At 55.0% G+C, this 21299-nt stretch overlaps 1 protein-coding gene across 13 annotated transcripts in view; it reads right to left on the minus strand.

Annotated features, from left to right (window-relative positions):
• KCNAB2 (potassium voltage-gated channel subfamily A regulatory beta subunit 2) overlaps window positions 1-21299 on the minus strand; it is a 108353-nt gene that overhangs the window by 12394 nt on the left and 74660 nt on the right. For all 13 annotated transcript variants that reach the window (XM_005544957.4, XM_045387995.2, XM_005544955.4 and 10 more), the window contains 6 exons: window positions 16692-16735; window positions 15730-15767; window positions 6883-6962; window positions 3873-3917; window positions 1692-1736; window positions 186-229 (listed from right to left, as the gene is read on the minus strand). In XM_005544957.4, the coding sequence (XP_005545014.1) occupies window positions 186-229; window positions 1692-1736; window positions 3873-3917; window positions 6883-6962; window positions 15730-15767; window positions 16692-16735 (296 nt within the window). The remainder of the gene's footprint in view (window positions 1-185; window positions 230-1691; window positions 1737-3872; window positions 3918-6882; window positions 6963-15729; window positions 15768-16691; window positions 16736-21299) is intronic.

The raw sequence follows: 21299 nt of genomic DNA on the forward strand, positions 1-21299 counted from the left end.
TTCCCTGCAGGGTCCCCCTGTGCTGCCCGGGTGGAAGGAGAGGGTCAGGCCAGAGCACCGGGTGCCCCGGGATGGGGCCCTTGGTTGGGTAACTTGGGGGGTCAGGCTCTGTGCTGCTTTCACTTTGGCCTCCGAGGACAATCCCACAGGTGTGGGGGCCCTGAGGTGCCTGAGTGCGTCCTCACCTTCGATTATGTGCTTCCTGGACAGGCCCCGCTCCGTCTCCGCCCTGGAAAACAGGCCGACCATGTGTGATGTTGCCAGCGGTTTCGGCACCCTGGCCCCTCCCAGGAAACGTTTATGATGCAATGTTAGGCGCAAAAACGGGGTCAGCAAATGCCGTGTGGGGTCGGATTCCACTTTGGGGGTAGGTACCCGAGGCTGCAGGGCTGAACTCCCAGAGGCCCGCGGCAGGCCTGGTCACAGGGCTCAGAGGGGAGGCGGGTGGCAGCAGGGGAAAGGCAGCTTTTGGTTTTCAACCTAACCCGTGTGTTTGATTTGGACTTTTTATTTTTATTTTTTAAATTAAGAACAAATCAGGCTGGGCACAGTGGCTCATGCCTGTAATCCCAGCACTTTGGGAGGCTAAGGCAGGAGGATCACTTGAGTCCAGGAGTTCAAGACCAGCCTGGGCAACATAGTGAGACCCCATATCTTATAAAAGGACAAATTAAGGCCAGGCGTGGTGGCTCACACCTGCAATCCTAGTGCTTTGGGAAGCTGAGGTGGGCAGATTACTTGAGCTTAGGAGTTTGAGACCAGCCTGGACAACATGATGAAACCCTATCTCTACAAAATATATATATATACAAAAATTGCTGGGCATGGTGGCATGTGCCCGTAGAGCCAGCTACTTGAGGCAGGAGAGTCACTTGAACCAGGAGGCTGAGGCTGCAGTGAGCTGGGACTACGCCACTATACTCCAGCCTAGGTGACAAAGTGAGACCCTGTCTCAAAAAAAAAAAAAAAAAAAAAAGAAGAAAGAAAAAGGACAAATTAGTCAGGTATGGTGGCCAACATGCCTGTAGGCTGAGGTGGGAAGAGCGCTCAAGCCCAGGAGTTTGAAGCTACAGTAAGCTGTGATTGTGCCACTGCATTCCAACCTGGACGACAAAGCGAGACCCTGTCTCAAAAAAATACATAAAAATAAATAAAAAATAAAAGAAAGAAAAAATGAATCATAGTCATAATTCCTATGAGCCCAAGTGTGTCCAGCCCACAAACTACGGAGCTAGACACTTGGAGACCTGCACGGGTGATGACAGGCAGCCCAGGGAATTTGGAGTGGTTTGGGGGTTTGGGCAGTTCACAGATTTTCTGTGTTTTCCATAATTTTTATGACGTTACCATAGTGACCAGGAAAAAATAATCCATGTAAGTAAAAAGAAAAGTTAAGCGAGGTTTTTGTAAAAGGCAAACTCAGCCACAGCTACTTTTCTGGATTTGACGTCCGTTAACAGGGACGGGCACCAGGCATAGCTGGTGGCTGCAGAATGTCAGCTCTGCCCCTGCTGGGGACGGGAAGTGGCACTGGGCTGGGGCCTGACCAGGACAGACCCCGACCACTCTCCTTTCTGAAGCAGGACTGTCCTCCCCCCACCCCGGAAGCCTTCTAGGTCAGGGGTCTCTAGGGACTGTGGGACCGTGGCTGCTGGGCCAGGGCTGGAAGCATCGCCAGCTGTTGCACCTACTTTCCGCCCCAGAAGATCTTGGTGGTGATGACGAGGCTGGACCGCCTGCGGGAAAGAAGAGAACGAAGAGGTGTGATAGGGCCCGGCCCCTGGGGGGTCCTTCATTCACGACATCCTCATCTCTCACACAGAGGTCCTGAAAGCCCTCCCGCCTGGGAGCCCAGGGCATGAAATGGGCACTTCCCCATCATTTGATGTGTACCACGTGCCAAGCCTGGATGCGTGGGCTCCTCATGGAGCCAGGAGGCAGCCACCGAGGCAGTAACTGTGAGTCAGGCAGTGGGAGTTGGACAGTGGGGGACCCAGTGTGACCGGAGCCCGGAGGAGATGCCTTCCGCCCAGGATGTGGGAAGGGGGCCTGGCTCAGGGAATACGAGGGGTGCATGGATTTGGTCCAGGTAGAGGAAGCAGCAAGAGCCAAGGTGTGGGCCAAGGGGCAGGGGTGGGCTCTGGGGGGATCTGGCAGGAGTTGAGGATGGAAAGATGAGGGTGGAAGGCAGCCAGGGAAGCTCTCTGCAACATTCCCTACAGAATGTGATGCCTGTTGCAGAAAATCTGCGTGGGACCGCCCGGTCAGGGTAACTTGGGAGGCACCTAGGGAGGGAGGGGAGGTATAGGGAGCCCAAGTGTGGCCAGGCCAATGGGATTCTGGGTTTGAGTAGCTGAGGCAGAGAACCTTGAGGATTTGGGCTTGAGCAGCGCAAAGGGAAGTAATTCGTTCTTCTGCTCTAAGTCCACAGGAGACAAATGCCCATACAAGTGGCTTTGTCCTGGTGGGATGGGGGATAATGATGGCCCCTCCCGGCCACATTTGACCTTGACCCCTCCCAGAGGAGGGAATACTCCCCACCCAGGGGGTGACAATGACCTCCTGGTTCCCCATGGCTGAGCTGCTTTCCCACCCGGGTCCTGGGCTGCTCAGGGAAGCAGCTCAGGAGGCTGGAGCAGGAGGCCTCCTTTGCCCCCGAAGCATCGGCCACAGAGCTCTGGCAGGGGCAGCGTCACCTCCAGGAAGAGAGACCACCCCACACCACCTCCATGCGCGTTTGCCAAAGACATGATCAGGGGATTTGCTAATATGTGCAATTTCCTTTAATTACAGGGTGAGGAGGAATTTCTTTTGGGATTAGAGTTGCCAAAAAACAAATTTGATGGGGCAAGAGGAAGGGGTGTTAGGAATCCATGGGGGAGGGGGTGGGGGCTTCTCAACAAATGACACTGGGATTCTGAGCGGCACTGGGAGGGGAGGGAGGAGGGAGCCCAACTTTATAACTGCTTCTCATGTTTCTGAAAATAAAGAAACATTTATTAAGAAACAGGGCCCTGGGGCTTGTCAGCACCTTCAGATAAAGCTGTGTCCAGGGGTCTGGGGAGCCCCAACATGTAGGCAAGTGCTCAGCCCGACTGGTCCCAAGGTGGGTGAGGACCTTGGCCTGGGAAAGGCCCACAGGCTCCTGGGAGAGAAGGGTGGATGGCCCCCGATCTGTGACCTTTGGGCCCCATCACACCCAGGGACCGCTCCCCAGTCTATGCTGGAGGGGACCACTTCCCAGGCGAGTGTGACATGTCCTGCCCTGAGCTGGGTGGTGGGTAATTTACAGACTTGGGGCCACTGACCCTCAGGATAGCCCTGCCGGGAAGGTCCCCTACACACACCCTTACAGATGGGAACAGTGAGCTCCGGAGAGGTTGAGACGCCACGAAGGTCCCGTGGACAAGGTGCAGGGTGGGATCCAACCCCGGGGCCCCCAGACTCTCTGAGCCACTCCCGTCTCTGGCCCCCTGGCTTCCCTGACCCTAAGTGCTCCAGCCAAAGAGGTGAAAGGGCTTTGCACCCCCATCTGTAGCAGCACCCCTGTGCTGTACCCAGGCCCGTTCTCACGCCGAGCTCTTTTTGGCCTGACACTTTGCAAGCAGGGACCCTAGTGCTCTGGGTCTCTGTGGCTGAGTTGGGACAGGCGGAGTGGGCACGCTAGGGTGGGTCAGCCTCCCTTCAACTTTTTTCTGAAGCGGAGTCACCTCCTCCTCTTGGAGAACTGAATTTTCCTCTCCACTTCCCAGCAAGAAAAATGTGAAGACTTGCAGGCCTTATAACACTGCACAATGGGCTGATGAGGCTGACCCTGGGATAGTTCGCCCACACCCACCCCAGGGACAGACCGCAGAGAGCAGGGTCCTTACCTCCATCCTTTCTTCTTAATGATGTTTCCCAGTACCACTTCAGCCCTGCAAAACAAGACACCGAGATCTCATCACGGCCAAACAGAAAAATCAAACCCAGACCCACTGTGGCCACTGGCCACTTGGTTCCCTCTGTGAAAATGCCATTGGGGCCAGAGAGCCAGGCTGTTAACACCCGCCTTGGCTCAGTAGCTCATTCCAGAGAGAGAGGGCTGGCCCGAGGGGGCGGGAGCAGCTGTGTTACTGCTCCCCACTAGGATGGCTGTGGCATGCTCCCCTGCAGACGCATGTCTAAGCAGTGGCGGCCCCAGCTCTCACAGAGAAGGAAGGAGCTGCTGTCGAGCTTGGCAAGGCCAGCATCCCATTTCTTAGTCAGCTGAAAATTCACAAGGGAAAATGCCTGGCAACATTAGGTGGGCAAAATTTCCACACAAGTATCTTGCTTTTTTTTTTTTTTGAGAGAGTCTTGCTCTGTCACCCAAGCTGGAGTGCAGTGGCGAGATCTCGGCTCTCTGCAACCTCTGTCTCTTGGGTTCAAGAGATTCTCCTGCCTCAGCCTCCCGAGTAGCTGGGACTATAGGCACACGCCACCACGTCCAGCTAATTTTTGTATTTTTAGTAGAGATGGGGTCTCACCATGTTGGCCAGGCTGGTCTCGAACTCCTGACCTCGAGTGATCCACCCACCTTGGCCTCCCAAAGTGCTGGGACTACAGGCATGAGCCACCGTGCCCGGCCAAGTATCTTTTTTTAAAGGTAAATTATTCATCAAGTACATCTTCTGTTTTGAGAGACAATCAACATGTACTCAGGGTCAAGGGCTGGATTTCCAGCAGATGTGCATGCTTGTGTATGTGTGTGTGTGTACATGGGTGCACGTGTGTGGGTGCACGTGTCCCTCTCATTTCCTGCGTTGAACGGCAGAGAGTCAGATGCTGGGCAGACCACTGTCTGTCCTGTTTGGCATCACTCCGGGTCCTGCACCAAACTCAGGCCAGCTGGGGGCATGGGCGGCCATTGTAGCCTCGCCTGGCACTGCAGCACTGGATTAACTTTGAAGAACTTTCTGCTTGTAGCAAAATGTTTCTGAGCAAAACAACAGACGGAGAATGATCCGTACTCTGTGCTACATTCCAATTATAAAAGCGCCTGAGTCATCCACTCAGAAATAATGGGCTCTGATTTGCAAGCTGTTTAGCATGCGCTCTGAATGCTCCTCATTTATGGTCAAGACGCACAGAAAATTCACTCAGCCCTAGGCCTCTTCCTTTTATTCCTTGGTCCCTGATTTGTCGAACGAAGGATCAGGAAAGGAGGAGGAAGAGAGAAAAGCTGGCAGTGATCCTGGGGGCAGAGGAGCAGCAGACAGTGAGTTACCTAAGCCTGTGGCTTGTGGCTCTGGCTGTGAATTTGGTAGGACTCACACCTGTTCGCGGGACACAGAAATCCTGTAGCTCTCCGAGAAGTATGCAAATTAGTGTCAGAAGAAGCAGGAGGCCTCGGGAAGATAAGGGTTTGGCCTCCTGCGAGCTGCCTCTCGGCCTCCCCCGAACTCCCCAAAGCAGTTTCTTCCTGCCTATCCCTGGCATGCAGCGCCCAGGTCCTCTGTGAGGGCACTGATGGGCGTCCACCGGAGGCTCAGCTCTGAGCTGGACTGAGGGACCGCAGTGGCTGGCCCAGGAGCAGAGGGGCAGGGGATCCCACAGAAATGGCGACCCGAGGGGAAGCTGCTCCCTGACTCCCCGGCCTTCCGGCAAGTGGCTTCTGAGAGGCCCGTGGCTGCTGGAGACCCAGTGAACTTGCCCAGCTCACCAGCTCTGGGTGTCCAGTTAAACAGGGGAACATGGAAACTGCGAGTGACAGAGGACGGAGTGTGGCTGCTGTGACATGGGGTGTGCCCGGCCCCATCCATGGGGCTGCAGAGTTGCCTCCCACACGTTCTTCTGGGCAACAAAACCCAGGCCAAAGCAGGCAGCGAAGAGGTGGGGGCTCGGGACGGGAGGTGCCTCTTGGCTTGGCATCTGCACTGGGCTTTTTGACCTCAGATCCCTCTGCTGGGCTTATCTGTCTGGAAAGCGGTTCACTTTGATGGGAAGCTGCTGCCAGTCTGGAGGGGGCGGGAGGGGGCCGTGCCATCAGGAGGGCCAAAAGGGCTGCAGATGGGGGCTGGAGGCAGTTTGAGGGCCCAGCGGCAGCCCCCAGGGCTGTGTGCTCCCCAGGCTCTGGGTGGGAACTTGAGTAGGGCTCAGTTGGGTTCCCTGCTGTCGGGTGCTCTGGGCCCCACTGCAGTTGCAGGTAACCCACTAGGGCCCACAAAACAGCTGCGGGCCAAGCAGCTACGGTGCACAGCAGCCCAGGCCTGCAGCCTGCCCGGACGACAGGAACTTGGCTGGCCCCAGGCAGGAGGGGGGCAGAAGGAGGATGAAGAGAGGGCCAACAAATGATTTCACAAACAAAAGCTGACTTCTGGAAACCCAATGCAGGAGAGTGGATGATTTGATTACAGCCAGTCTTTAAAACTGAAGCCAACAGCCTGGCTGAAGAGGGCGGAGCTTTTACATAATTGAGCAGGAAAGTTCACTGCCAAGATGGGAAGTGCTCCCCACAGCACTCGGCCGGAGCCTGCCCTCCCTAGCTCTGAGGCCCTGCAGGCCCTGCAGCCCTAATTGCACTAGTGAGACATGAAATGTCAAAATGTCAGGCACATCAAGAGAGCCCAGGACAGCAGCTTAATCGTGCCTCTCACCCAGCACAGCATCTTTGGCACCGGAGGGACTGTGGTCCCCCTGGTGACTCCATGGGGAGTTTAGCAAGTGACCAGCGTCCAAGTGTTCTGCAATTCCAGCCCCGTGAAAATAATACCTCCTAAAGCCATTCAGAGTTTAAAAATGAAAGCAGGGCGCAAGGTGCATTTGTGAGCACTCTCGGGAATGTGAGTGGCAGGAATCCCTGCAGCTCCGGCTCTGCCCAGGCATTCTGCACCACTTTTTCCCACGCGAAAAGACACATACTTGCCGGCTGCGTAGACTTCTGCTGTATCGAAGAGGTTGATGCCATTATCATAGGCCAAGGTCATGAGCTGCTCTGCCATCTGAAACGAGAAAACCAGCACTGTCCTGCCAGCCAGGAGTGGGGCTCAAAGGCTCTTGAGCACCACCCTCTTGGCCTGGGAGGCCTCCCTGTGTCTAGGCCCTGCCTCCCGGGGCTCGACAGGCTCCCCTGTGGGCTCTCTACTTGCCCTCTCCTGCCACAGGCCAGGGATGGAGGCAGCTGTCAGTAACAAACCCACTGAGAAGAATAAAGAAGGCAAAAGGAAAAGAAGAAACTGCCGAGGACTGTGAATTTCTTGAGAGCAGGGACCCCATCAGGTGGGGTCATCACAGGGCTTAGCACCTGTACTGGGTTGAACAGTATCCCCACAGAATTCATCTCCACTTAGAAGCTTACAGGTGACCTCATTTGGGAATAGGGCCTTCTTGAATGTAATTAGCGAAGATGAGGTTGTACTGTGTTAGGGTGGCTCCTAAACCCCATGTGACTGGTGATTTACAAGAAGAGAAAATGCAGACACAGAAGTCCATGAGACTATGAAGGCAGAGACCGGAGTGACACGTCTACAAGCCAAGGACTGTGGGCAACCCCCAGGAGCTGGAAGAGGCATGGGGCGGACCCTCCCCCAGAGCCTTTGCAGGGAACCTGGCCCTGCCGACACCTTGGTATCCCGCCTCTGGCCTCCAGAAGGTGACAGAATATGGGTCTGTTGTTTCAGTTCCCCACGTTTGTTACTTTGTTACAGCAGTCCTAGGAAACCAAGGCAGTCCCCAGCAGGGGCTCTGTGGAAGTTGCTGGGATGAGTCCATGTCCTTAAAGCCAGGGCTGGGTATTCAGTTGTATCTCATTGAATCTTTCCCAGCACCTGCACATGAAGACTGAATTGTTATTTTTGTAGATAGAGCAACTGACGCTCCACAGCTGGTGCATGGCGGGCGACATCCATTCCAGCCTCTTGGCCAGTGTTTCTCCAATGGCACATGTTCCCGGCCCCGAGCGACACTGCTGTAGTGGTGGCTGCCTCGTGGGCAAGATCGATGAATGCCCGCTCGAGCTAAACGGGCCGCCGTCCGTCAGACTTTGCTCCGTGGCTGCTATCAAGATGCGACTGTGCTCCATGAGCAAAGAACTGGTCGTGAGGTGGGACTCATGGAGCCAGGGGAGCCCCTCTGCAAGGGACAGCTCCCTCCAAGAGGCCGGAGAGACAGGTGCCCCTGAGCTGGTGGCCCTAGGACAGGGCTGCTTCCCTCTGAGTGTCACACTTCCCCGGGTGCAGCTCAGAGCACCGGGCCTCTCTGGCAGCAAGCTGGAGTGTGGGTGAATAATTCTTAATACGCTCAAACACCGTAGCACAGAAAACCCGCCAGGGGCAGCTTCACAGGGCTGCGTCTCTCCTTTCTGAGCTCAGAAGCCCTCGTGGCCAGGAGGTGTGGAGAGTGAGGACAGTGTCCTGTGAGGATTGCGGGGTAGCCACCACAGGGGGGCACCCATGGGAGAAGGCCCATGCCCAAATGCTGCACGTGGGAAGGTGGGCCTGGTGCTAGAGATCTGCCAACTTCTCAGGGGAAGCCAGAAAGGCCGCATGTTTGTGGGTGGGGGGTGTATGGAAATCTGGCCGGCAGCCTGGCGACGTTGGCAGTCATCCCCAAACATCTCAGACACTGAAATGCACGCAGCCAAAGCTGAGCCCCGGTGAGTTAGCGGCTGTGATTTGAGTCAGGAAGCCCAGGGGTGGAGGCCGTCGGTTTTCAGGACCCACCTGCTGGGGCTCCATTGCTGTCTTCCTGCTGCAGCTCAACTGCCCTGAGGTATCAAATGCATCCACTGCCAGAGGGATCTGCTTCTGCCCCTCCAGCCTCCTCCTCCCGGATGCAGCCACTGAGGGAGCGCCCAGGAATCTGTCCCCACCTCTAGCACTTTGCTTCCCAGCACCAGGGCTCCAGCAGGGACAGAGGGGCGGCTTGTTCACCTGCTCACTGCTTCCTCCTCGTCTTCCTCCTGACTCTTCCTGGATGCCTCCCACAACCAGGCCCAGGAGGAGAGAGCCCAGGAGGGCACGGTGCGCCGGGCTCCGACGGGGCTAAGCCTGAGGTTAGGGCACTCGCGCTCCTGCCAGGGCTTCTCAGAGGAGGGGACCCAGGGCTCCGTTTTCCGTTTTTGTATTTCAGACACGTGTATTTTCTTCTCCCCCATCTTTCTTCCAGGAGGGCTGGTACACTACCCATGTGTTTCTGCACTTTGATTTTTTCACTCACAATATGTCCTAGAAACCAATCCACATCTGCTCATGAAGATCCCTTTCATTCTTTTTGTTTAATTAAAACATTACTGCATTTATCAAAGAGAATTTTTAAAGTTGTGGTAAAATACATATAATGAAATTTACTATTTTAACCCTTTTCAAGCGTAGTTCAGTGCCAGTAAGTACATTCGCATAGTTGTGTAACCATCACCACCATCCATCTCCCTGTCATGTTCCTAAACTGAAACTCTGTACCCATTGAACAGTAACTCCCCGTCCCTGCTCCCTGCCCCCAGTCCCAGCACCCACCAATCTCTGGTATTTATGAATTTAACTACTCTAGGAACCTTAGACAAATGCAGTCACACCCTCTGTCCTTTTTGTGGCTTGTTTCAATGAGCGTAATGTCCTCAAGGTTCAACATTCATCCAAGGGGTGGCACGTGTCCAGAATGTCCAAGACTGGGTGTTGTTTTTTTTTGTTTTTGGAGATGGAGTCTCATTTTGTTGCCCAGGCTGGAGTGCAGTGGCATGATCCTGGCTCACTGCAACCTTTGCCTCCTGGGTTCAAAAGATTCTCCTGCTTCAGTCTCCCGAGTAGCTGGGACTACAGGCACATGCCACCAAGCCCGGCTAATTTTTGTATTTTTAGTAGAGACAAGGTTTCACCATGTTGGCCAGGCTGGTCTCGAACTCCTGACCTTAAGTGATCTGCCCGCCTCAGCCTCCCAAAGTGTGCCAAAGACTGGGTTTTGAAGGGTGTTTAGGAGTTTGTCAGGCAGGCAAGGGGAGAGTGGGTCGGGGAGGGCACTCCAGGCCCTGGGGCTGGTGTGGGCCAGGGAGGCAGCCCTCAGCAGCATCAGCAACTCTGAGGTCTCACTCACCCGCGCTCAGGTCAAACCCCGGGGAGCCCTCCTTGACTAATCCTTCCATCACTGGAGCATGAAGTTCAGCCACTGCTGTGGCTTCCCAGCAAATTAGTCCAGAATCCGACCCCTCTCCCCACCTCCACTGTGCCCACCCTGCTCTGAGCCTCCAGCGGCTCTTGGCTGGTTTCTCACAATAGCCTCCTAGCTCTCTGCTTCCATCTTCTCTCTCTGCACCTGCCCCAGGCAAAGCGTGGACCGTAGGCCAGCATCAGCATGAGATCAGAAATGCGGCCTCCCAGGCTCCATGACAGCCCTGCCACATCGGGATGTGCCTTCTAAGTGCATCGGATCGTGCACACGCTGAACTTCGAGACACCCTCATGACTGGCTATTCCCAGTGCAGCAGCCAGGGCGAGCCTTGGCAGACCTTTTAAATCAGGTCAAATTTCCTCCATGCAAAAGCCCTCCAGGGGCTTCCATCTCACAGAGGGTCAAAGCCAAAGTCCCCACCAGATCTGCACCCTGACCCCCGACTCTATCCCCTGAACCCCCTTCTCCCCAACACTTGACCTTAGGGCTTGGCCTTGGTTGTCCCCTCGGCCCCCGGAAGGCTCTTTCTCTGGACCACCATGTGGCTTCCTTGTTCGCTTCTGCTTCCCGACTGCCCTGTCGTCAGGACCCCCTCCCCCCTGCCCTCCTTTTTCTACTTTCTTCTCTGCAGTCAACTAAATAATGGTTCTCCAAAGGTATCAGGTCCCTGGAACCTGGGAATGTGACCTTAGGTAGAGACGGGGACTTTGCAGATGGGATTAACGTGAGTACTCTGCGATGGGGAGAATGTCCTGGCTTAGCTAAGTGGGCCCTCAGTGCCATCAGAGGTGACCGTACGAGGACGAGACAGATGGAGACTTGACAGACAGAAGAGAAGGAGGGAGAATGTCCACAGGGTCAGAGACTGGAGGATGTGGGCACAAGTCAAGGACGGCCAGCAGCGCCGGACGCTGAAGAGGCCTGGAAGGGTCCTAGCCTGGAGAAGGGCGCCCGGCCTGGCTGACTCCTGGACTTAGGCCAGGAAGGGTACTGGCCTGGAGAAGGGCGCCCGGCCTGGCTGACTCCTGGACTTAGGTTTAGGGCTACGGAGTTTGGATCTCTGGCCCCCAGGGCCGTGAGAGAATACGTTGCTGCTGTTTTCAGCCGCGCATTGGTGGCTATTTGTTACACCAGCCACAGGCAGCGCACACCCTCTCCACAGCACGTTTGACCACTGGAGAAAGCGTCCTCTCTAGAAAGAGAGTGACTGGGAAGAGGCTGGGAGCAGGCAGAACGCTGGTGATAAGCAGGGGCTCCGCAAGCCTGAGGCGGGGACCTGGCTGCTCCTGGCTCTGCTCTGCCCACTGGAGGCCTCCCACTCCTGCTCACAGACGAGAACAAAGGGCTCGGCGCTCTCCACGCCAGAGCACAGTGGCCCTGGGCACGCCTGGTTCCCGCCGGGGAGGAAAGCCCGACCAATCACAGAAACCTGTGGTCATCACAGACCTCCGAGGGCGTGCAGATAGCTGGATGAGCAGGGTCCGACACTAACCTCACCTGTCCCTCAGCAAAAACGAAGCCACCACACAATTCCAGCTGCATCCAGGGTGGCACCTGGGACTGGGAGGGACTCACGGCATTGTGGGGCTGTGCTTTCTCACTGTTTTATGTATTTATGTTTTTATGGCTATGATTTTGCTGTAATTTTTCTTCCAGGTTTTTCTGCCCTTTCCCTAGAAAACTGAAGCTCTACTCCACAGACTGCTGTCTACGCTGCTGCTGTCTACACTGGCTGCGTTTTCCATTTGCTGTCACGGGCCTTTCCCATGCCGTCCTTCAAAACATAAGTGTTTTTTTTTTTTTTCCCCGAGATAGAGTCTCGCTCTGTCATTCAGGCCGGAGTGCAGTAGCACGATCTCAGCTCACTGCAATCTCTGCCTCCCAGATTCAAGCGATTCTCTTGCCTCAGCCTCCTGAGTAGCTGGGATTACAGGTGCCTGCCACCACGCCTGGCTAATTTTTTTGTATTTTTAGTAGAGATGGGGTTTCACCCTATTGGCCAGGCTGGTCTCGAACTCCTAACCTTGTGATCCTCCCGCCTCGACCTCCCAAAGTGCTGGGATTACATGCATGAGCCACCGCCCCCAGACCTAAAACATGACTTCTAAAGACCTCCGCTCTGTGGCCGCATCCTGGTTCATTTTATGGAGCCTTTATTTTGTGACTTTTTGTTCCTTCCAGTATCTGGGTCCCAGTTACTGAAGTCGGAAGGAAGCTCAGGAGACATACAGGCCACCTCCCTGTTACCCCCATCTGGGGGAACAAGGAATCTGCCCCTACCCCAGAACGGTCACCCCACAGCCGAGCTCTGGCCACAAGCGTTGAGGCAAAGAGCACCAGGTGGAATGCCCCGTGGCCAGCGGCCAGGTGAGACCTCTGCACCTGCTTATGGCCAGAGGCTCAGCTTCCCTGAACTGGGAATAGCACCTGCCTCCCTGGTTTGATGGAGGATTAGGTGAGATAATAGGTGTAAGGTTCTCAGCCACTACTTCTATTAAATTTTTATTGTTTGGCTTATCTTGAACACATGCTTCTAATGGGGAGTGTGAGGCCACAGAAAGGGCACCTAACAACAGGAGGGCTGGAGACCTGAAACCACCGTGGTGGTGGCTCCGACAGGCGTCATGTCATCTTAGGGTCCCTAGTGTGGTCTGATCCCTTCATGGGCTCCTGGGAGCACTGGCTGAGAATGTGATGGTGTCCTACAAACTGTGGACTCTGCCCTGTGCCATGTGAGGGTGGCTGTCATTCCTGCCTTACCAGATGGTTTGTTCCATCCCTGGGCAAGCTTTCATTTGGTCCCTGGCATGGCATAGAACTGGCTGAGCTGCTGTTCACACAACAACCCTGCAGATACTGCAGGGCACAGCTGCTGTGGCCCATACAACAGGGGACGTCAAGCCTTTTCTGTAAAGGCCCACATAGTAAATTCGTCAGGCACTGTGAGCCACAGAGTCTCTGTTGCAATTACTTAGCTCTGCCCTTGTGGAGTGAAAGCAGCCACTATGTGTAAATGATGGGCGTGGCTATGTCCCAATAAAACTTTATTTATACAAATAGCCTGCAGAGTTCATAGACAGGAAGTAGATTAGAGGTGACCAGGGGATGGGAAGTTATTGTCTAAAGGTGCAGAGCTCCTGTTTGGGGTGATGAAATATTTTGGAAACAGATATTGGTAAGGGTGGCACAGTATGTGAATGTACTTAATGCCACTGAACTGTACACTTAAAAATGGCTAAAAAGGCAAATTTTATGTTTCATATATGTAATAAAAAACTGAAAAACAAAAAAAGCAGTCCAGGACGGTCCTTGCTTCCCTGCTGGCTTGGACTGAGCCACAGACCTGAAGTGCACAAATCCTCTTCATCTGAACCACAGCCAGGTGGGCCCCCTGTTCTAGACGTATCGATTTCTTTTTTGACACTAACTGTAGGATTAATACAAAAATTTGTCTTGCTCCTTTGCTAAGCCATTTTCACCTGCCACAACCATTCAGAACCCCGTCTCTGCCATCTATTTTATTCTCTGTCCTTCCAGCTTGGTGTCATCTAGAAATGACCTCCAATATCTTCACACGTGTCCATCACTGCGTTCCTGATGGAGACACTGCAGAGGTCTGGGCCAGCGGGGCTGCCACTGGGCCATTCATTAATGCTCGGAGGGGGGCCTGGTTTGCTGGTGAAAACGTCATCTCGTTGGATAGGTCTAGTCCGTCTGCTTGTTTATATCTTTCTTACAAGGACATCACAGGCCACCCAGCTAATATTGTTTGGAAATGAAGTTATGCCCTTCTACAGAATTCTCCCATCCTGCTTTAGAAATCACATCGAAAGGGAAACGAGGCCGAGTCAGGCAAGGCTGATTCAGATGGAACCATATGGGCCCCCGGGCTCATATGAACCAATCTGGTGGGCTAAGGTAAGGCAATTCCTTTTGCCTTAATAACTCCAGACTTCACCCTGAGATAGCGCCTATCCAGCAACTTCAAAGCAAGGGGAAAATCATCCTATAACCAGCTACTGTCTTTTTTTTTTTTTTTTTTTTTTTTTAGACAGAGTCTTACTTTGTGGCCTAGGCTGGAGTGCAGTGATATGATCTCAGCTCACTGCAACCTCCCCCTTCTGGGTTCAAGCAGTTCTCCTGCCTTAGCCTCTTGAGTAGCTGGGATTACAGGCACCTGCCACCACACCCAGCTAATTTTTGTATTTTTAGTAGACATGGGGTTTCACCATGTTTGCCAGGCTGGTCTCGAACTCCTGACCTCAGGTGATCCGCCCGCCCCAGCCTTCCAAAGTGCTGGGATTACAGGTGTGAATCAACGCACCTGACCAGCTACTGTCTTAAAGATAAAAGTGGGCCGGGCGCGGTGGCTGAAGCCTGTAATCCCAGCACTTTGGGAGGCCAAGACGGGCGGATCACGAGGTCAGGAGATCGAGACCATCCTGGCTAACATGGTGAAACCCCGTCTCTACTAAAAAAATACAAAAAACTAGCCGGGCGTGGTGGCGGGCGCCTGTAGTCCCCGCTACTTGGGAGGCTGAGGCAGGAGAATGGCGTAAACCCGGGAGGCAGAGCTTGCAGTGAGCTGAGATCCAGCCACTGCACTCCAGCCTGGGCGACAGAGCGAGACTCCGTCTCAAAAAAAAAAAAAAAAAAAAAGATAAAAGTGACCCCAAACACAAACTATATGCATTTAAATTTTCATAGAAGCAAAGCTTTCCCTTGGAAATCTGAGCAATCACAGCTAACAAGGTCTCGCATCAATTCGCTGATCAATTTTTGAATGCAACCTTTCTAGTACTAAGTAGGACAAACGCGAAAATTGCTTCTTGTGCAGATGCCCAGAGCTGTCTGAGCAAATGCCACCGCTCTCATTTCTGAGATGCTGCCTCACTGTCTAGAAGCATGTCTGGGCGTGTGCTGTCCCTGCCCTTCTGAGAGACCCAGAGGCGCTGGCAGTGTACAAGCTGGCTTTTCCTTAGTGTTCACTTTCTTGTTCCAATTGTGGGGACATGAGCCCCAGCAAATACATCGGAGGTGGGGTTCTGTTCGGGGTCCCTGACTTCCCGCAACAAAATACATCTGACTGCGATCCACACGGTTCGCGGCAGCTGGGAAATGGACGGTAGATGCTGGGTGAAATGCAGATCTCGGGTTCCTCAGCTTGCAGCAAGCACTGCAGGGGCTGCATTCCACATGACCTCAACAGATAGTTACTGGAGTCTCCATGGCATGTGGGCAGCTAGGATCTGCATCCAGCTTCAGAATTTGGGAAGCATGTGCACCCTGAACTCTCCTCGTTAACTGTGGAATGGGGGTCAAGCGTGTGGGAAATCTGAGTCCTGGGGAGCTTAAGGGACATGCTGAGGCCCGAGGCGTCTACTGCTGGGTGATGGCACCAGACTCGGCATTCCCTTTGGCCACGGCCACCTGGCTCACCTTTCTACTCTCCCCTGGGGCAGGGCGCCCTCGCAAAACAGAGAGAGGGAGGCAGGCTGCCGCGCTGGCTCCTGGAAGCATGTGCTCACTGGTCCCTGCGGCAGACTTAACCATGTGCTCTGGCGAGCCCATGCTGGGCTCTGGGGTGCTGGGAGAGCCCCGTCTTACCTCATCGGTGATCTGGCCTCCGAAGGTCACCCATGTTCCTGGAAGGAGACACAGGGGTTCAAGTTAGGGACCCAGCAGGAAGCCAGATTCTCCCGTCGGTGCTCAGGCCTCAGGCTGCAGGGCCCAAGGGGCAGCCACAGGAGTCCCTCTGTGCTGCTGTGTGGCCAGGGTGTCCTTGGTGTGCGTGGACACCTGGCCTTCAGAGGAAGTCCTGCTCTCTTGGGGTCACTAAACTGAGGGGACGAAAGTCTCTGGAGCGGGCTGCTGGCTATGGGCCAAGCAGGTCTGGGGTTTTTGAAATGCTTGTCAGAGCTATGCTGAGGTAGCTCCACATGCTGCAAGGAAAGGCACAAGGGACGCCTCTCTGAAAACACACCAGGCCCGACAGCTGCATCCGTGTGCTCCTCCTGGGACGGAGCGGGGAGGGCGGCGTCAGGGCAGTGGGCGGTGGTCGGGGGAGGGTGTGTGTACTGCAGTGGGCGGTGTGTGTGTGGGGTGTGTGTACTGCATGCACAGGGGAGATGGGGACTGCACGTTCTGGAAACAGGCCTTGCATCTGACAGGAGAGGAAAAAGGGCCAAATCCAATGGTGCTCCAGGAGGGACTCGTAAGCTGAACCTGCCGTGGAAGGTAAGGTGTCTTCCCTGCAGTCCTGGGGCCAGAAGGGCCTCTGATTTTGTGGTGTGGGGTGGGGACCGTGTATGGAGGGGCCCCTAGTATCCGCCTCACCTCCTCTGCTGAGGTTGTGTCTCTCTCTCCCTCTATCCCAGGCCCCCTCCCACCTGCCTCTTTTTTGCCATGGCAACCAAGCCCCCCTGAATCCCGGGCTCTGGGTGTAGCTACTCCCTGGGGAGTACCAAAGGCTGGGCCACCCTGCCTCCCAAGGGGTGTCCAGTTCAGCCCATGTCCGGCCCCCCGACAGCCCGTTTCCCTGGTGGGATGGAGGGGACCACCACACTCACCAAGTCCCAGGCAGGAGACCCGCAGGCCAGACTTGCCCAGGTTCCTGAAAAACAAATGCCACGTGAGTTCTCAGCACCCGGGCAGGACCCTGCCAGCCAGGCTCAGGTCCTGCCAGGGCCAGCCCCCCAACCACTCCCCCAACAGTCAGTGTGTGTTTGGAGGCTCTGAAAGGCACCGGGGACCTTCTGAGAGGTGCTTCTGCTCAGCCACCGCAGGGGTAAAGTGCCAGCTGTCCCCAGCCCACACCATGCTGCTGGCACGGGCCCTACTGGTGCCCAATGGGGATCTGCAGAGTGGTCTCGAGGACAGATGGAAATGCAGAGGGACGCTGATTTATGGTGAAACCACCTATGTGGTGCCCCTTGCAGAGAAGCCGCCTCTTCCCTCCTCTCTGAGGCCGCATTTTTGATTTTGTGTCTTTTCTTCCTGTCTCCAGAGACGGGCAGGAGATCGTCCTGTGCACCGGACCACAGGACGGCCTGTGCATCTGTCCCTCAGGGTGCGGGGAGCTCCATGGTGGGGCTGCCAGTTCTTAAGCAAGGCCAGCCCTTCCTTTGTTACAGCCAGAACCAGGCCCAATAGTAGCGGCAGAGCCTGGCAGCGCAGGCCTCCTAACCAGGCACAGCTGCCTGGGCTCCTTCCCAGGGCCACTGAGGCGCCTACCCGCTGGGGTGCATCCCAGGGTTCACAGGAATGGGCCTTGGGCCATCATGACCATCCTTAGGAGGTGAAGGAGAGTGGCAGCCCTCTGCTGAGGACTGGCATGCTGGTCTGTCCTGGCACAGGTCACCTGGGAGCCCATGGGATTGCAGCAGGCCAGGCGGTCCCCAGGCATCCCGTCCCCAGATCCTCCCGGGAGCCGTACGTGGCAGGTGCCTTGCTTGTTGTGACATCGATTCTCACAGTATGAGACCTGCCCAGCAGGCAGAGGCAGCTGGGATCCCACCCAGGCAGTTGGCTCCCAGCTTACGTTCCCCACCGTGGTGGTGTGCATCCCACCCCCAGCCTGTTTAGCAGGGCGTGATCTGCCCAGATGGTGAGGTTGGCAAGTGGCCGGGTGGGTCTCACAGCTGCAGCCAGGCCTGGACTCATCTGGGGTCAGATTCCACTTCCCTTGTGGGATCCAGCTGCCAGCATCTGGTCAAGGGGCAGCTGCTTCTAGGAGGTGGGGAGTGAGAGCCATGAGTTACCAGCGGGTGAGGCCCAGCCTCCTGGCCCAAGGGCCCTGCATTTCCTTGGGGCCATGACACTTCTGACTTCGGAGGATGCGAAGTCCTCAGTTAATCCTCTTCCTGTCCAAGCCTGGCCCCTGGGAAGGCGGCATGGGGCTCAAGCCTCATTCTGACCCCCCTACTTCTGACATGAGCCTACTCTGTCCCTCCCAGCTTCGGTTTCCCTGGTTATAAGGCTCCTGGACTCCTATATCACGAGTGGATATAATACTTCTAAGCAGCTTGAAAACAGCTGAACGTGTCACCAAATTGAAGGTACTTTAAAATTGCCTAGGTTTATTTTTTCATTTCCCATTAAAGCCAGTCCAGCTGCCAGCTATTGCTCCTGTAGGCAGAGCTGGGATTTTCCCTAAAGGAGAACATAAGAACAGGTGAGTTTTCTTTCAGGAAAGGGGAGGACTGGGCGGCGGCTATGGGCAGAGACTCTGAAGCCAGAGCCCAAATCCTGGTTCAACTTTCCTGGCTGGGGGACTCCAGGCATTTTATGGAGTGGCCTGATGCCTCAGTGTTCTCATCTGCAGAATGGGCTCACAAGGCTGCCTTTCTTACGGTGGCTTCCATGAGGACAGAGGGAGATCCGTGAGGATAGAAGGCCACAGGACACTGACTCACATGTGTCTCATTTCCCAAAGACAGCAGGAGTGTGACCTTTTCTTTATTCAAACACAACAGACAAATCAAATAAGCTTTAACTACTACCATGTTAAAAAGAAACTGAAGTTTCCTTTTTCCTCCTTATACATCAATGAAATAATCTGATAGTACCCTCTGCATTGCTGGCATGTTCCAACCCAGAATAACTCATGTCTGTGACTGCCAGGGAGAACAGCCCGACTGTATCACTAATACATTCTGCATGAGCCTGGTCAGTTTAGAAGTTTAGGTAATTTCCCCCATGCTGGCTAGAAAGTAACTGTGGTAGGAAATTATAAAGTTGCTTAGTAGGAGTCTAATAATGAAGCAAAGGGCTGGAGGTTCTGACCAGTGCCTCTCGGCTGCTTTGGGGTCATAACCCCTTTGCAAAAACAGATAAAGCCTGGAAATACGCCCAGATACATATGCCCTCAGAACCTTGCTTGCAACATCTGGGTGTTCACAGAGCCCTGGACCCCACTAGTCTAGACACATTTGGGCATGGAGAAGGGAGGCCAGGCCCCCACCTCTGCAAAACCACCTCCATGAGTGGCTGTGGGGAGCAGTTGCTTGAAGAGGCTCTGCTAAAGGCCAGGTTGGGGTGAAGAGAAGAGGCGCCCCTTGGTTGCCAGTTTGGGGAGGGCTGACAAAAGTTGCCCCTGCCCCTGATTCCATATCTGTTCCTGGTCTGGCTGGTGGGAAATGGGCCCGCTTCCCCGAGTGGGCTCCGGGTTCAGTCGCTCTTCCACTCACCACCCACAGGACTAATTTAACAAAACTAGGGCACCACGTGATGCCACAATTACCCTGCTCAACTTGTTTCCCTGTGAAAATGATGGTATTGGTTCTGCCATCCGCTGCCAGGCCTCGGGAGAAGGGATGCAAAGGGACAGGGCACCTCCAGGCTGAACGCTGTGTAAGCATAGCTGCTGCGTGGGGGTAGGGAGCATGCGTCTCAGCCGGGTCTGGACGGGGCTGCTGCCTGCTGCACTTGAAACTTCCCAGACACAGAAACCATTTCCTACCGATTTCTTCCTCGTCATTAAAACTTGACATCCTAATGAAGCAGGCGGTCAACATCTCGAAACCCAAATACTGTTGGTCCTCATTAATTTGCCTCATGTCTCTCCTGGGGTCTGGAAAACGCCCAGTGAGGACTCACAGGCATAACCTCTGCCGGAGGGGAGCGCCCATGCCCATCGTGGAGCCCCTGCATGCTGCACACCCCTAAAAACTGCACTTCAGACTTGGGAAGGGCCAGAGCTGGAAGGCCCCGGGAAATGACAGGTCATTTTACAAAGAGGAGTTTGGGGCCTTTCATTGGAGCCACCTGGGCAGAGGACAAAACTGTGATGGGGTGAAGGGCAAGCACCGTGGCCTTGGCTAGCTGGTCCCGGAGGAAGGCTGATGGGACGGCTCCTGTTAGTGCCCTGCTCGCCTGTCTGCTCTGTGCAGTGATGATCTGTTTGCATGCCTGCCCTGCTCCCAGATTCCAGGCTCCGTAAGGACAGGCTGGGCTTCCAGTCTTTGTCTTCTAATTGGAGCTGGCAGTGGCAGGGTCCCAGGGAGTGCTTGTTTGGGACAATGTTGGGGAGTAATTCAGGGGTGAGAAGCCCAGGCCCTGGGGTCAGACTCTCGGGACCAGGTGCTGGCCCCTCCCTTACTTATCAGGCTTGGCCTCCTGCCATCCCACACTGAGCATGCCTTAGGCCCTTGGGCAAGAATGTGGTGCCTGGTATTGGCCTGCACCTTTAGTTTCCTAACACCTGTGGACTGTGCGCATCACTGGACAGCTGTGCCTGGAGCACACCACTGGGAAGGGCCAGCTTCCCAGGGAGGAGATCAGAGTCACAGGAAGGTTGGGATCAGGCTCCCCCTCAGTCCCTGCTGCCCCTCTCTTGCACCCTGGCTGTGGCCCTGGGACAGTCCCTGTGCAGCAACGCATTAAGCAGGTACCGCATGAGCGAGATGGGAGAGGCCCGGGGCGGGGGTGCCCAATGGCACAGGCTTTGGATTGCCAGGCCCATCTCAGCCCCTGTGAAACTGCATCTCATCCTACAGGGCTATGAACCTACCTCTCGCCGTGACAACAGCAAGGAAAGCTCCCAGGCCTGGCCTGGTATAAGGCTCTGTTTGCAACTCCATTGGAGAGATGGGGTCCCTCAGTCAGAGAGTGCTAGGGCTGGGATTTGAACTCTCGTCCGCAGACTGCAAACCCGCTCTCAGTCAGACAGTGCTAGGGCTGGGATTTGAACTCTGGTCCGCAGACGGCAAACCTATTCTCAGTCAGAGAGTGCTAGGGCTGGGATTTGAACTCTGGTCCACAGACTGCAAACCCGCTCTCAGTCAGAGAGTGTCAGGGCTGGGATTTGAACTCTGGTCCACAGACTGCAAACCCGCTCTCAGTCAGAGTGCTAGGGCTGGGATTTGAACTCTGGTCCGCAGACTGCAAACCCGCTCTCAGTCAGAGTGTCAGGGCTGGGATTTGAACTCTGGTCCGCAGACTGCAAACCCGCTCTCAGTCAGAGAGTGTCAGGGCTGGGATTTGAACTCTGGTCCGCAGACTGCAAACCTGCCAGCTTGATGAACACCCCCCTTCGCTGCTCTGTCTTGCCCTCTCTGCCTCCAGCACGCACGTGTGTGCATGCACACATAAGCACACACATGGGCATGGTGAGCACTCACCCTCTTTGAGAGCCACTCCTCAGGGAGTTTTAGGAGGGAAACAGTGTTAACAGCCAC

The sequence above is a fragment of the Macaca fascicularis genome, chromosome 1 (assembly GCF_037993035.2).
Source record: "Macaca fascicularis isolate 582-1 chromosome 1, T2T-MFA8v1.1".
Taxonomy (NCBI): domain Eukaryota; kingdom Metazoa; phylum Chordata; class Mammalia; order Primates; family Cercopithecidae; genus Macaca; species Macaca fascicularis.